This window comes from Dreissena polymorpha, chromosome 3 (assembly GCF_020536995.1).
Source record: "Dreissena polymorpha isolate Duluth1 chromosome 3, UMN_Dpol_1.0, whole genome shotgun sequence".
Taxonomy (NCBI): Eukaryota; Metazoa; Mollusca; class Bivalvia; order Myida; family Dreissenidae; genus Dreissena; species Dreissena polymorpha.
The window spans coordinates 12,685,550-12,701,211 of NC_068357.1; the positions used below are offsets into that span (position 1 = coordinate 12,685,550).

A 15,662-nucleotide genomic window follows, 5' to 3' on the forward strand; every position below is an offset into this window, starting at 1 on the left:
GGTGACAGAGTTGCATGTATGATCAACAACCTGGGAGGAATGTCTGTCCTGGAGATGAACATTATCGCTAAGGAAACTGTTCAGTATCTAGGTAAATACTACAATTACTTAGCGTGTTTGATTTTTTTAACACAATTTATATGTAGCATACCTTACTCCACTGTGTGTTATTTAATTAATGCAGGGGTGAGGATGGTATAGTGTACATTTCCTTACATGTTGCTAACCAGTATCAAATTTTTACTAAATATGTCATTTGTGTAAAGATAACCGACAGTGTACATGTGATAACATGTAGCATACATGTATTCATGTATAGTGTTGCAGTTCTGCTGTCATGTTTCAGAGGTTGATTTGGGTTTGAATCTTGACAGAGCATACTGTGGGACGTATGTTACCTCGCTTGAGATGGCTGGTGTTTCCATAACGCTGCTGCATCTCAGTGATACGTTTGCAAGATGCCTAGGTATGAACTTGCATGCATAAACACTAGCATTTTAGCCACATCATGCAAAAATGAGTCTTATGCCAAGTGAGGGCAGAGTTGCTCCAGAGTAGCACGCAGATTCACGCAGTTTGGTCAGAAGCTTATCTGTTGGCTAATGAGATCACGAAACCTTGTATGACTTGAAATGCGTATGGTAGCTTGCTCAACTCCGCAGGCTGGTTTGTAGCTACACTGGCCGCATTTGACATTATGCCTATTTTTCGCATGATGCTTCTATTTTGTTTGTGTCACTTTCATGCATCAAAACTAACATGTAAGTTATGGACAGACAGATATACATTGTTCTATGGTTGTTTTATAACCCCAGTTTGAAAATAAGTTTGTTCTTAGGGTACAGTGCTTCAAAATTAAATGTATTTATGACAAACTAATTTTCAATAATAGGTTTTGTTACATTTGAACTGATGCCTTTATAGAATGTATAAAACAATTTAATATACAGGGTCTTTAACATGAGCCAGGCTTTGTTTTTAGCTCATCTATTTTTTGAAAAAAAAATTATGAGCTATTGTCATCACCTTGGCGTCGGCGTCGGCGTCTGCGTCGGCGTCGTCGTCCGGTTAAGTTTTGCGTTTAGGTCCACTTTTCTCAGAAAGTATCGATGCTATTGCATTCAAACTTGGTACACTTACTTACTATCATGAGGGGACTGGGCAGGCAAAGTTAGATAACTCTGGCGTGCATTTTGACTGAATTATGTGCCCTTTTTATACTTAGAAAATTGAAAATTTTGGTTAAGTTTTGCGTTTAGGTCCACTTTTTTCAGAAAGTATCAATGCTATTGCATTCAAACTTGGTACACTTACTTACTATCATGAGGGGACTGGGCACGCAAAGTTAGATAACTCTGGCGTGCATTTTGACAAAATTATGTGCCCTTTTTATACTTAGAAAATTGAAAATTTTTGTTAAGTTTTGTGTTAAGGTCCATTTTATTCCTTAAGTATCAATGCAACACTTACTAACTACCGTAAGGGGACTGTGCAGGCAAAGTTATGTAACTCTGACTGGCATTTGGACGGAATTATGGGCCCTTTATACTTAGAAAATTGAAAGTTTGGTTAAGTTTTGTGTTTTGGTCCACTTTACCCCTAAAGTATCATAGATATTGCTATCATACTTGGAACACTCGCAAACTATCATAAGGGTACAGTAAAAGGACAAGTTGCATAACTCTGGATGTCATTTTTACGGAATTATGGCCCTTTTTTGACTTAGTAACTTTGAATATATGGTTAAATTTTGTGTTTCGATCCACTTTACTTCTTAAGTATCAAGGCTATTGCTTTCAAACTTCAAATACTTTCATGCTATCATGAGGTTACTGTACCTGGCAAGTTGAATTTTACCTTGACCTTTGAATGACCTTGACTCTCAAGGTCAAATTATTAAATTTCTCTAAAATTGCCATAACTTCTTTATTTATGATTTGATTTGATTGATACTTTGACAAAACTACTCTTACCTGACATACCACAATAGACTCCACCCAAACCATCGCCCGTGCCCCCCCCAACCGCCCCCTATTTTTTTTTTTTTTTTTTTTTTTTTTTTAAGATCATCTCACAAATGACCACCACACCCTCACACTATACCCCCCCCCCCCACCCCACCCCCTCCCCAATTTTTTTTTTAAACGGTTAAAAAACAAAACTATTTATTTTGATTATTTTATGTTTGAAATACCGTCCAACCATCGCACCCAAGAATCCCCCCCCCACCCCCCCTCTCCCCACCCGAATCCCCCCCCCTATTTTTTTTTTTTTTTTTTTTTTTGAAGATCATCTCACAAATTACCACCACACCCTCACACTATACCCCCCCACCTCACCCCCCCCCATTTTTTTTTTTGAAACGGTTAAAAAACACAAATATTTATTTTTATTATTTTATGTTTGAAATACCGTCCAACCATCGCACCCAAGAATCCCCCCCCCCCCCACCCCCCCTGATTTTTTTTTTCCTTTTTTTCGCATTTTTGGAAGAAAATGTAATAAATGTCCACACCCCCACACAATGCACCGCTCTTCACTCCACCCCTCCCTCCTTTGTGATTGAAAATGAGAGTCCCTTCACCTTTAAAAAGAAAATAGATTAGCGGTCTGCACCCGCAAGGCGGTGCTCTTGTATGAAAGTAGACATAAATATTTATATACTTGAAGTGAATCTGCACAAGAAAACACTTGTTCGGAGCACAAATATTGTTTATTCATGTTAAAACATGTAATTTGTTACCCTGCCTTGTCTGTACTGATGCCTACTTGTTGATGGTTGTAATTAGTATTAAAATAGCCGTCATATATACCGGATGTTCTCTGTTTATAACCTTCATATTTGAGCCTTGGTCTGCTAAAACTGGGCTTAATGCAGTGCTTGAAGTGTCTACACAGATAATCCTGTGCAGTCCACGCAGGCTTAGCAAGGCCAACACTTTGCCTGGTTATGGAAATTTTTGCTTATTATAGAAATAGAGAATAATAGGTTAGTGTTGATTATAGATCAGGTTTATCATGCGAGGCTTAGAAAACAAAAAGCACGAGCCTTGGCGAGTGCTTTTTCGTTTTCGTGCCGAGCATGATAAACCTGATCTATAATCAACACTGACCTATTATTCTATTTATCCCACTTTTTATTCAGTAAACTTTTTTTATTTAAACAAAATAAGTTTTCACGAGTGTTTGTCGTACTTTGATAATGACTGTAGTGTAACCAAGGTCAGTGTATTACTCCGCGTTCCAAAAATAACCGCTGATCAAATAATCATTTTTTTTTAAATCAGAATATCGTTCTGTAACAAAGTGTCGAGCGTTATTAATTACAATTTAAATCATATTGAATTGCAAATCTTTAAGTTTTATGATATCAATATGACATTAAGTTGTTATATACAAGAAACTACATTTGTTTACAACGTAGCCTAACACCACACACAATTCACTTTCGATATCAAACTATCGAGTCGATCACGAGGTGCACATTATTTGCTTCTTTGTTATAATATGTGGTCATTTCGTGACGAAATAACAAAGATTACTTGGATTTAAGCTAATTATATACATTAACATTTTGAATGTTGAAAGTGGCACCAAAGAATTGTGAGGCAAAGTTGTTCGAACGCTGGTGAACCGTGAAGTGACTGGGTGGGGCGAACATCAAGATCAACTTGTTCGACGGTAGACAGTGGTTGTCTAGGCTGCATTTCGGCCATAGTTTCGGTGCGTGAAGGTGTACAAGAGGAACTGTTGGATTGTTACATTTACTGGACTGAGCAAGAATGAACACTTTTGCAGCTGTTCAACAGATATGTTGGAATAATTGGTTAAGGACTGGACATTTTTGTGCCCTGTTATTGCCATGGTTTCAGTGGGTGGATATTTGTATTTCGAAATTTTTGGACCAGGAATTTGCGAACTGAGTGGTTCGTTATTCTCTTGTGCTTGAGAAAGCCGGAGTCTTTTGCCATGGCCTTCAGCATCTGACCTAACTTGTTGACACCCAATTCGCAATTGTTGACGCAAGAATCACCGGGATGCAGTGTCATGTGTGCGTATTGCCAGGTAGAAAAGATGCTTTGAAGAAAAATCAGATGGATGCATATCCGAGTACAGCTTGTAAATTAACACAGGATTTCTTGGTCCAGACGATTGTTTTCTACGGTCAAAGGGGAGCAACTCGCACTGACTTCTTCAAAGGGGAGCAACAACAACAGAACCTATTTGCATAGTGTTAAATTTACCTAATACTTGAGGTTTTAATAAAAATAAATGACAAAAAACACGTTTTTTGCTACTTTCCTTTGTTTTAAGGTCATTAAGATTGACAAACATTTGAGATTGTTTTTATTATTGATGCACTTGGCAAACACAGGTGACGAGGTGCGTGGGAAAAAGTAGTCCCGGTTCGGCAGTTGATGACGTCATTTCGTGCCATTGATTATAGCCTTGCCGTTGATTATAGATGAAATTTAATAAACGGGGCTTTAATCAACCGATTTCGCTATAAAAGTGGGATAAAGTCTCTTCTTACCAAAAATCCAGTTAAGGTGGAAAGCGGCGTCCCTGATTAACCTGTGCATATTGCACAGGCTAGCACTGCACAGGCATATTGCATATTGCACAGGCTAATCTGGGACTATACTTAACACACATGGATAAAGCCCAGTGATCCCAGAACAAGGCTCATTTAATGAATAGAAACAAATTTTGACAAATGCTTTTTGTAAAGGAGACACTTGTAATAGCAATTATTTAAGGAGAAACTTGTATTACCAATTATTTAAGGAGACACTTGTATTCCTAATTATTTAAGGAATCACTTGTATTCCCAATTATTTAAAGACACACTTGTATTCCCAATTATTTAAAGAGACACTTGTATTCCCAATTATTTAAGGAGACACTTGTATTCCCAATTATTTAAGGAGACACTTGTATGGCAAATTATTTAAGGAGACACTTGTATTCCTAATTATTTAAGGAGACACTTGTATTCCCAATTATTTAAAGACACACTTGTATTCCCAATTATTTAAAGAGATACTTGTATTCCCAATTATTTTAGGAGATACATGTATTCCAAGTTATTTAAGGAGACACTTGTATTCCCAATTATTTAAAGAGACACTTGTATTCCCAATTATTTAAGGAAACACTTGTATTCCAAATTATTTAAGGAGACACTTGTATTCCTAATTATTTAAGGAGACACGTGTATTTCCAGTTATTTAAGGAGACTCTTGTATTCCCAATTATATCCATGCAGATGCCCCGACCACAGCCCCAGGCTGGCAGACCCCGTTGTTGAGCCCAGGACACACAGACAGGCACACACCCGAGCCCATGATCCCAGCAGAGGTCACCCGCTCTACCGTACAGCATACCCAGGGAGTCACCGTTTCCAAAGGTGAAGCTTACATTTTCTTTAGATACACTTAGGCCTTGTGTATCAGTGACCTAGGTTGTTATTCACAAAGCTTCTTTGGGAAATTTTAGCTAACTGGTAAGTTTTTCAGACATTAAAACTTAAAGTAAAATGTTTTTGCAAAATCAAATGTTTTCAGTTTGCAAAACGATAAAATATTAATCATTTAAGCCATGTATATTGTTTTTTATATTTTAATGTAAAGGTGTCTTAACATGCAATACCCTCACACTAATTAAGAAATTGTAAACGCAACTACAAGCCTGTAAGAGCTGTTAAGTGACTAACCAGAGGGGTCTTACGTTTTCTTATAACACACAATAAAAAACTTCTTGTTGAAATTATAATCTTGTTAAAAAATGTATCTTTAGCTGTCTTTAGCATGTCTCTAGCATTGTACTGCATATTTTAATTTGCAGTTTTTGTTTAAAATGCCAATTAAGTAAAAAAACGAACCAGTACAATACTTGAGCATTATTTACTTGTTGGCCTGTTTCACAGGGCACGGTGAGCTGGTTTATGACGTCCTACAGACTGTGTGCAAGCGTCTGCTGGAACATGAGGACACGTTGAACGTTCTTGACTCCCTGAGCGGGGACGGAGACACCGGCAGCACTGTGGCACGAGGAGCGCGGGGTAAGATAGACAACAGTCTAGTGCTATATGAGCTGTGTTCTGGGAAAAACTGGGCTTAATGCTTTTGCATAAAGTGTCGCCCCAGTTTAGCCTGTGCAGTCCACACAGGTTAATCAGGGACAACACTTTCTGCTTTTATGGATTTTTGTGTTTAATGGAAGTCTGTTCTAAACCAAAATCCAGTTTAGCAGCAATACTGGGATGAATTAGGCCCAGTTTTACCAGAATTTAGGCTCATATTATACTTTTCCAAGGACGTCATTGAGTTTAAAAGTAGACACATGATTCTTAACAGTTTGATGTAAATTTAAGTTTATGTTTGCCAAAGCTTCGAAAAGAAACTGGGTGTTGCTACATATTTTTGTCAAAATGTCTTGATGAATAACTTCCCTCCTGTGTCTTAACCCCTGGTTTTCTGTCTTTATTAATTGTACTTACATATTATAAAGTATAATATTTATTATATTTAAAATATTATAAAGATTGTTTGATGAAAACATCTTTAGCTAAGTGTTTTCGGAGAAAACCTGAGATATTGTCATAGCCAGCTCGTCGTGTCGTCCGATGTCGGCCGTCCGCGTCGTGCTAAAACCTTAACATTTTGTTAAGGTTTTGAACATTGGCTCTAAAATAAAATTGCTTCCACCTACAACTTTGAAACTAAATATGTAGATGCACCTTGATGAGTTCTACACGCCACACCCATTTTTGGGTCACTAGGTGAAAGGTAAAGGTCACTGTGACCTTTAAAAAAAAAAAAAAATCTGACAAGCTTTCATTTATTCAAAACTGCACCCGTAGCCGAGCATGGCATCCGTTATGCGGTGCTCTTGTTAAGTAAATGAAGCTGTTTTTTATGCCCTTGTTGAGTCTTTTACATATTTTAAGTGATTCATTACGAGCCGCTTTCTGGGAAAACCAGGCTTAATGTTTGTGTGTAGCCTGTCATCCCAGATTAGCCTGAGCTATTAGGTGAGGTACGACACTTTCCACTTTGATGAGAATTTTTGTTTTATCAAAAATCCTTTCTAGTTGTAGCTACTATTCTAAATAATTGTTTTGCATGTAAGTCTCTGGTCACAAGACGAGGCCATTAAAACAGTATAAACAAGCTAAAACATCACTTAACAATTTATCACCATAATGAGAACACAAGTCTCTAATTATTTGTTTCTCTACACTGTTGCAGAGATCCTAGGGAAGCTTGGTAGCCGTGACGACCCTCAGATGCATGTGACCTGTCCGTCCCAGCTGGCTTTGGAGCTGGCACAGATAGTGGAGACTGTCATGGGAGGATCATCTGGCGGGGTAAGGGATCATGGGGAGGGGATCATGGGGAGAGGACCATGGGGAGGGGATCATGGGGAGGGAAGCATGGGGAGGGGATCATGGGGAGGGATGGGGCAGGGATCATGGGGAGGGGATCATAGGGAGGGATGAGGCGGGGATCATGGGGAGGTGATCATAGGGAGGAGATCATGGGGAGGGGATCATGGGAGGCGATCATGGGGACTGGATCATGGGGACTGGATCATGGGGACTGGATCATGGGGAGGGGATCATCTGGCGGGGTAGGGGATCATGGGGAAGGGATCATCTGGCGGGGTAGGGGATCATGGGGAGGGGATCATCTGGCGGGGTAGGGGATCATGGGGAAGGGATCATCTGGCAGGGTAGGGGATCATGGGGTGGGGATCATGGGGAGGGGATCATGGGGAGGTATAGAAGGAACTGTTGTATCTGTTTAGGAATGTTTTGCACAAATGGTCACTTAATCTTTAGAGGAGTGTGATCACATTAAAGAATATCAGTTAGCTAATTGCACTGAAAATTACAAGTCACACTGCAATCATACCGGAAATTTGTCATTAAATTGGTAAAGAAAAGGAATAAAAATTGTTAATTTGCATGTTAAAGAATTAAGTAAATCTTTAAATAAACATATTTGTAGATGTTAGTAAAATACACACATATTCTTCAAAATCTGCAAAACAGCAAAGTGTGCAAGATGACTGGACGTGTAGAATTACCGTACAAGATTGTAATTGATACATGTATACCTATAATGTCTTATTATAAAATTGTGGTTTGTGTCTTGAATTTACAAAGATAAAGTTTTTTTTAAAGTTTGTCTCTGATCCAGTTACAGTTTCTACATATTTTACCGTTTGTTTATTTGGAACATTACCCTTTTTATTTTTTGCTGCATTTTTATTAATAATGGTACTGTTCAAGTTCATGATGTTTACTCAAATAATGGTAGTGAATGCAACAATATATAATAATATAATTTGAGAAATGCATGTAGGAAATGATAAGAAAAGGTATTTGTCAAGTATTATTGGTCATCATTGTAAAACGAGTACTCGCATATTGTGTGACATCTTGCATATATTGTAAAACTGGTACTCACATATTGTGTGACATCTTGCAGATATTGTAAAACTTGTACTCACATATTGTGTGAAATCTTGCAGATATTGTAAAACTGGTTCTCACATATTGTGTGACATCTTGCAGATATTTTAAAACTTGTACTCAAATATTGTGTGACATCTTGCAGATATTGTAAAACTGGTACTCAAATATTGTGTGACATCTTGCATATATTGTAAAACTGGTACTCACATATTGTGTGACATCTTGCAGATATTGTAAAACTGGTACTCACATATTGTCTGACATCTTGCATATATTGTAAAACTGGTACTCACATATTGTGTGACATCTTGCAGATTTACAGTCTGTTCTTCACGGGTGCAGCCGCTGGGTTACAGAAGGAGGTGTCACCCAAGGCATGGCTCGATGCAATGACTATGGGTATAGCCCCAATTCAGAGGTATGTGTCTCTAACTTAAATAAAGCAAACATATTTAAACCATTAAAGATAAATAGACTTTTTATGCCCCCGGTAGGGTGGCATATAGCAGTTGAACTGTCCGTCAGTCCGTCTGTCAGTCCGTCAGTCTGTGTGTCCGTCCGTAAACTTTAACATTGGCCATAACTTTTGCAATATTAAAGATAGCAACTTGATATTTGGCATGCATGTGTATCTCATGAAGCTGCACATTTTGAGTGGTGAAAGGTCAAGGTCAAGGTCAAAAGTAAAAAAATACAATCCAAGGGAAGTAATAAGCTTTAAAAGGGAGATAATTTCTAAACCTGCCAAATGATATATTGAAATTTTATTTCAAAGTGGTGCAATAGGCGGCATTGTGTTTCTGAGAAACACATCTCTTTTTTAAACCTAGTTTAATCTTTAGAGATTTGATTATCAGAATGCTTGCTACATTTATGATCCCATTGTCATTGGATTAATGATAGAGGTTGAGACAAATGAGCTGTGCTCTGTGGAAAGGGGGTTAAATGCATGTGCGTAAAGTGTCGTCCCAGATTAGCCTGTGCAGTCTGCACAGGCTAATCTGGGACGACACTTTCCGCTTTTATGATAAAAGAATTTCTGTTTAAAGAAAATCTATTTTTAGCAAAAATCCAGTTTAGGCAGAAAGTGTTGTCCCTGATTAGCCTGTGTGGACTGCACAGGCTTATCTGGGGCGACACTTTACGCACATGCATTAAACCCCCTTTTCACAGAGCAGACTCAAATATTGCATAGGACAACTTTCAGACAGTTGGTAAAAGTTATTTGTTTTTGAAGACACCCTTATAACATGACCCTGAACATCATGTTTTACAAATCAGTAAATTTTCCATTCTTTCAAGCAAAGAAATATGGTAAAACTATTTGTGGTGAAGGAGTAATATTTTTGCAGGCATTAGTTAGTAAAGTATTTGAAAAAATTGGAGGGACATCATGGAACTCAACTACAGATTTTCTATGGCCACCATGGTCCATACAGAAGTGGACATGATTCCATGCAGTGACATGCAGTACATATCCCATGAAACTACACAGACTCATGTAGTGGACAATTCTGCTAATTATGAGCTTCAGTGTGAGAAAATGTGTCTTATTCCATTTGCAGCTTCCTTGTCTGCTATAAAGTTTTGCAAGGTTTTGTGGTCTCATAAGTGGACAGGGTAGCTCCTTACTAAACATCGCAAATGCAAAAGATGGTCTGGAGCTACGCTGGCCGCATATTACATAAGACCCATTTTTGCACGGCTGGCTCATATTATCATACTACAATACATTTGAGTTAAAATGTATGTAAATGATGTTCTCATTTTTCTTTCAGGTACGGTGGTGCAGAACAAGGTGACAGGACTATGGTAAAGGATCTTATTTTTGTAGATATCTTACAATAAAATTATAATGGTGCACATTAAAAAATAACAATTTATTCAGGTTGTTTAATTAAATGTGAAATAAAATTTACTGTACTTTTATTTGTTAATGTATCTTTTATTTGAATTTGATTATCTCATATTTATGCCCCCTTCGAAGAAGAGGGGGTATATTGTTTTGCTGGATGTCGATTGGTGGGTCGGTTTGTCTGTCAGAAGATCAGTTTGTTTCCAATCAATAACTCGCCAACGTAATAGATTGGCCGATTGGCTGGATACTTCACATGTGCATTAACCTTGGACAGTAGATGATCTCTAATGAAATTGGGATCACTAGGTCAAAGGTCAAGGTCACTTTCACAATAAGTGTGAAAATCAATATTCCAATCAATAATGTGTCAACAAATTTAACAAGGCTTGATACTTCCCATGTGCATTGACCTCAGACAGTAGATGAACACTATTGAAATTGGTGTCACTAGTTCAACAGTCAAGATCACTGTGACATTAACCCTTTGCATGCTGGGAAATTTGTCGTCTGCTAAAATGTCGTCTGCTGAATTTCTAAAATTAGCTTTTTCTTCGATTTTTTTCAAAGAATACTATCAGAATAGCAAACAGTTTGGATCCTGATGAGACGCCACGTTCTGTGGCGTCTCATCTGGATCCAAACTGTTTGCAAAGGCCTTCACAATTCGGTTCCAGCACTTAAAGGGTTAAGTGCTAAATTGATTTTCGTTTGATATGTCATCAAAGGATTGAATGATGGGTGTCAAGGCCCTGTTTGGTGAAGCATCTGTTTCTGACCGCGGAGCTCTTGTTAATAAGTTTTATTGATAATTGATGTGTACTGATTATTACATGGTTTGCATATCAGGTTGCAGAGTTGTCAGAGTTGTACATTTGGTATTAGGGAATCTTATTTTGTCCATCAACTTGTCCACCAACACCATTTAAATAAACAAATATTTACCGATTTTTTTTTTAATTGAAACTCTATGAAGTCAACAAAAACTTAGTGCTTTTACGATTTAACAATTTATTCAATTTTCTTTTTCACACCCTTGCAATTTCCCCCAGTATTCTTATTCATTCATGCCCTATGTATGATGATTACATTTAGAAGGTACAGTTGTAATGCCTTTCTAATAAGTCACATGATAATTATGTTATGCATTTACCGCTAAAAACTGTTGTGTTGTCACCGACATAATTGCTCTAGCTTGAAGACTTTAGAGTAATTTATTTATACTAGGGATGGCAAACCTAAGCAAATCCGTAACCGGTTAACCTGTTTTGATATTTGAGCGGTTAACCGGTTAACCGCCTGTCTTGGCATACTTCACGGCACGTGTAAATTGTGACATATCATATCATGCAAAAAAATATTGCAATTGACTCTCTTTCTGAGCCAGTCATCTTTTTCGGAGTATTTACATAGCAGTCCAGTGATGTCAGCTTTACTGGAGATGGCTCACATGGAAATTCAGCGGGTTGTTTTAATCTCATGTGATTACGGAGCTTGGATGTACCCCCCCACTGCAACGACAGTGTCGTTGGGCATAGTATGCATGTAGCTGATTTCTTGTCAGTAGCCCGTTTGAAAAATTTCCAGGCATCCGATGATAGAGGCATGATTATAGATTGTCGCTTTACTTTTTAAATACGTGCTATCTGATCAAGCTTTACCGACTTTATACTGGATATTCACGTTGATGTTCTATTTATTAAAAAAATAGGACATATCGCATTGAAATGTGCTAATTGACAAGCGTAATTGGTCGGTTTATAATTGAAATTTATCAATATTTGAATAATTGTAACACAATAGACTGTAAAGTGCTAAACAAACACACTGCAGAGAAGGTGCTCGTGTGCCTGCTCATGATACCGCTGCACCACAATGGTTTACAACTCTAATCGCTTTTGATCCACAGGGGGGCATCACGGGGTGGTAATTGCAGATAATTTGCGATCAGATTAGCGGATTAGCCAATACAGTGAAATGAAGTAAAAACAAAACTTACGATTTGAGCATTAATTTCCTTCAACAAAAAAATGCGTTTTCTGCAAGAGTAACCGAATATTAATTTTGTAATCGGTTAACCTCCTTAAGAAACGGATAACCGGTTAACCGATTAACCGTTGCCATCCCTAATTAATACTATTTGGGGCTACTCATTTTAGCATAACATGTGTAATAGTCAATAATTTCCATATGATTTAAAGGATAATATTGTTTCTTTAAATTGGAAAACTGATTCTAAAGTAATAAGATTATATGTTTTTAGGAAATGTCTAAGTTTAATATAATGTCCTCTTTGGTTGTAAAGTCATGATAATGATAGCAATATTTGTTAATTGTAACATATGTGTGTGTTAATCTTGAGCAAACTTAAAATATATGGATGTATTAACAATATTAAACATCTAAGCATTAAACAAATAGTACTGCTTCTTGGCTTTTATATTGATTTTTCAAATACTGTACATGTGTAATGCATAAATGCATTTAGGTTTAAGTATATGCAGACAAGTGGATTTACCCAAGGGACAATTTATATTAAGATGTCCGTGGGCAATCAAGTTAATTTTTAGTTTTTGCCACCCCTGTTATTGACATTAGAGACATGTACTGTAATTGATATGTATGCATGATTATTGATATGCACTGTTATTGATATGTATTGATTAATTGATTATTGATATGTATTGATTATTGATATGTATTGATTATTGATATGTATTGATTATTTATATGTAATTACTACTGATATGTATAAAATATGTATTCTCCAGCTTGATGCCCTGATTCGTGCAAGAGACAGTTACAAGGCCCATGTAGACACAATGTCACCAGTAGAAGCTTTTGCCCAGGCAGTCAAGGTAAAACTTCATTATTGAACTTCACTTAACAGGGTCTCTGTTTATCCTTAATTATAGGACATCATTATTGCACTCGGGTAAGAATTTTTCATCTGAAAACATAATATTTAAAAGGAAGCCATATTCAGTAGTACTCCTTATCTACTGCATCTGCTTTTGTATACCAGTATTTAGCTACACTATTCACTGAATATGGTAGTCCATGCTATACTAATCACTTAAATGTTGGCATTGGCGTTATGCTCTGTTTTAGACTAACATGCAACATGGCCATATCACTGTTTTGATTGCAGGCATTCAATTGAAACATCACACATGTGTTTGTGGTCATTGTGCAAAATCACTGACCAAGTTCCATAACTCTGACCTGCAATTTATCAGAATTATGCCCATTTTTGTGTTCCAAAACTTCTAGTTAAAGTTTGCATTCAACTTCTACATATCTCTGTATTTACTTCAGATGTTACAAATGGTGGAGTTTCACTGGTAGGGGACCATATTGCTTGACAATAGTCTTGTTATTTTTCAAACGGTACCGCTTTTAAAACTGAAAGTAATAGATTTCTAGACGTATATGTCCATTTCGACAAATTATTTTAAGTTTTAAAGCGCAAAAAAGACGAATTTCTACCTAATTGTAACCACCAGATATAATCTAATAGGCATGGATAAAATATGTTTCTTATTTATACTTAAATTTACTATGCCAAATATGTTGTGTGGCTTTAAGTTTGTGAAGGCATTGTGCTTTAAGTCTATTTGTAGGTAACTTACATACAGACCCAGGTAGGGATTGTTTTTTGGCTCAGCTGGGTCAATTTCATTGTTACTTAAAAAAAATGTATTCCTGCTAAATAACTTATGTTTGGATTGAGGTATTCTGCTGTTATTTAATGTGTAGGTGGCTTACATACATGCCTTGCTTTCAAACTTAATTTAATGAGCTTTTTAATAACAAAATAGTTTAACATCTATTTTCTCGGCATGGTCACATTTCTTGTTTTATATATAAATCTTCAGCTTTAAGTTTACATATACTATATGCCTAATGGAGATAACAAACTTTTAATATGTCTTTGTGGTGATTATATCTGTGACTGATAGAACATATACATTATACCATCAAGGCAGATGACTTGTCCAACCTCTTGGGACAAATTTTATCATTCCTGTGCTTATTGTTTTGTCCTTACAATTCCTAACAGGCGGGCGAGGCAGGAATGGAGAGTACCAAGACAATGAAGGCACACGCGGGTAGAGCCAGTTACGTAAACGCTGACCTCTTGACCCGGCCCGACCCCGGAGCCATGGTAGTAGCCATATGGCTCAAGGCAGTCTTGGAAGCTATGCAGAGTTCATAGCAATATGGCCGAAGGCGGTTGTGAGGTCTGCCATGAAGCTATTGTGATAAGTTATTAGTAAATGAGTCAATGAAATCCATTATTATGTCCAGTGAATTGCAGATTGTTAAAGATTTAAACTATGTTGTACAGATTTAAAAGAGCTTTGTATTGATGGTTCTTAATGCCTTTGAAATGTATTTGTGTATTACAGACTGCCGATGGAAAAACACATAAATCTTGGATGTTTATTTTGTTAGAAATGTACAGGAACTAAGCAAAATGAGTTCAGTATCATTTTTTAAAGTGTTTATGTGTATGCTTGAGTATAATTATGCATATCTTGTGGCGTTAAATAAAATATTGTTTATTTTCTTGTTATTCATGATATACTTCAACAATAAGTGTTAACATGTTCCATTCAGAATTGAGTAAATGCATTCAAACTATGTTAATATACAAAAAAGGACTTTAGAAATTTGTTAGGATTTGACCATTGTTTTTTCCATTTTTATCAAATTTGTACATTTTTATAACTTTTTATTAAAATGTACTATCCGCTTCTGTATCATATATAGACATGTAGTTTGTGTGAATTGCTAGTCAGTATTTTACCATGTATTATATACAGTAACCATATCTAATAATTATCTTTATTTATTTAAGTGCTATGTATTTAATCACATATATATCAAAATAAATATGTGTCCAGTGTATGCACAGATGCAATATTATGATTGTTTATGATTTTTAGGTGCTATTCTATCTATTACAGGGTATGAATTGTATTGCTTTCATACTAGTGGATAGTATACTGCTTGTGTTTATATCCTGTGTGTATTTGTTTGAATCAAGCAAGAAAATAAAAGAAACTCATACATGCTGAGTACTTTTGCTATACCCTGTGATATTGATGTGAATAGACATGTAAATATTCATATGAGACCATACTTAGACAAAATTAAACATTCCTCAAAAGCAGAAAATGTAATAAAATAAAGTTTATTTTGAAGAAGGTATAACGTTTTGGCACTGTAGTTTATCAAAGTTACGGAAAAAAGCCTTTAACTACATTTTTACTTCTATATACACCACATATACAATAATAATATCAATGCCTTTTA

At 36.5% G+C, this 15,662-nt stretch overlaps 1 protein-coding gene across 4 annotated transcripts in view; it reads left to right on the forward strand.

Annotated features, from left to right (window-relative positions):
* The window catches only part of LOC127873014 (triokinase/FMN cyclase-like), a 28,431-nt gene extending 13,015 nt beyond the window's left edge, over positions 1-15,416 (forward strand). For all 4 annotated transcript variants that reach the window (XM_052416556.1, XM_052416557.1, XM_052416555.1 and 1 more), the window contains 9 exons: positions 2-91; positions 347-466; positions 5,270-5,410; positions 5,930-6,064; positions 7,254-7,372; positions 8,800-8,903; positions 10,264-10,297; positions 13,112-13,198; positions 14,404-15,416. In XM_052416556.1, coding sequence (XP_052272516.1) covers positions 2-91; positions 347-466; positions 5,270-5,410; positions 5,930-6,064; positions 7,254-7,372; positions 8,800-8,903; positions 10,264-10,297; positions 13,112-13,198; positions 14,404-14,559 — 986 coding nt within the window. In that variant the 3' untranslated portion in view covers positions 14,560-15,416. The remainder of the gene's footprint in view (position 1; positions 92-346; positions 467-5,269; positions 5,411-5,929; positions 6,065-7,253; positions 7,373-8,799; positions 8,904-10,263; positions 10,298-13,111; positions 13,199-14,403) is intronic.
* The last annotated feature ends 246 nt before the right edge of the window (positions 15,417-15,662 follow it).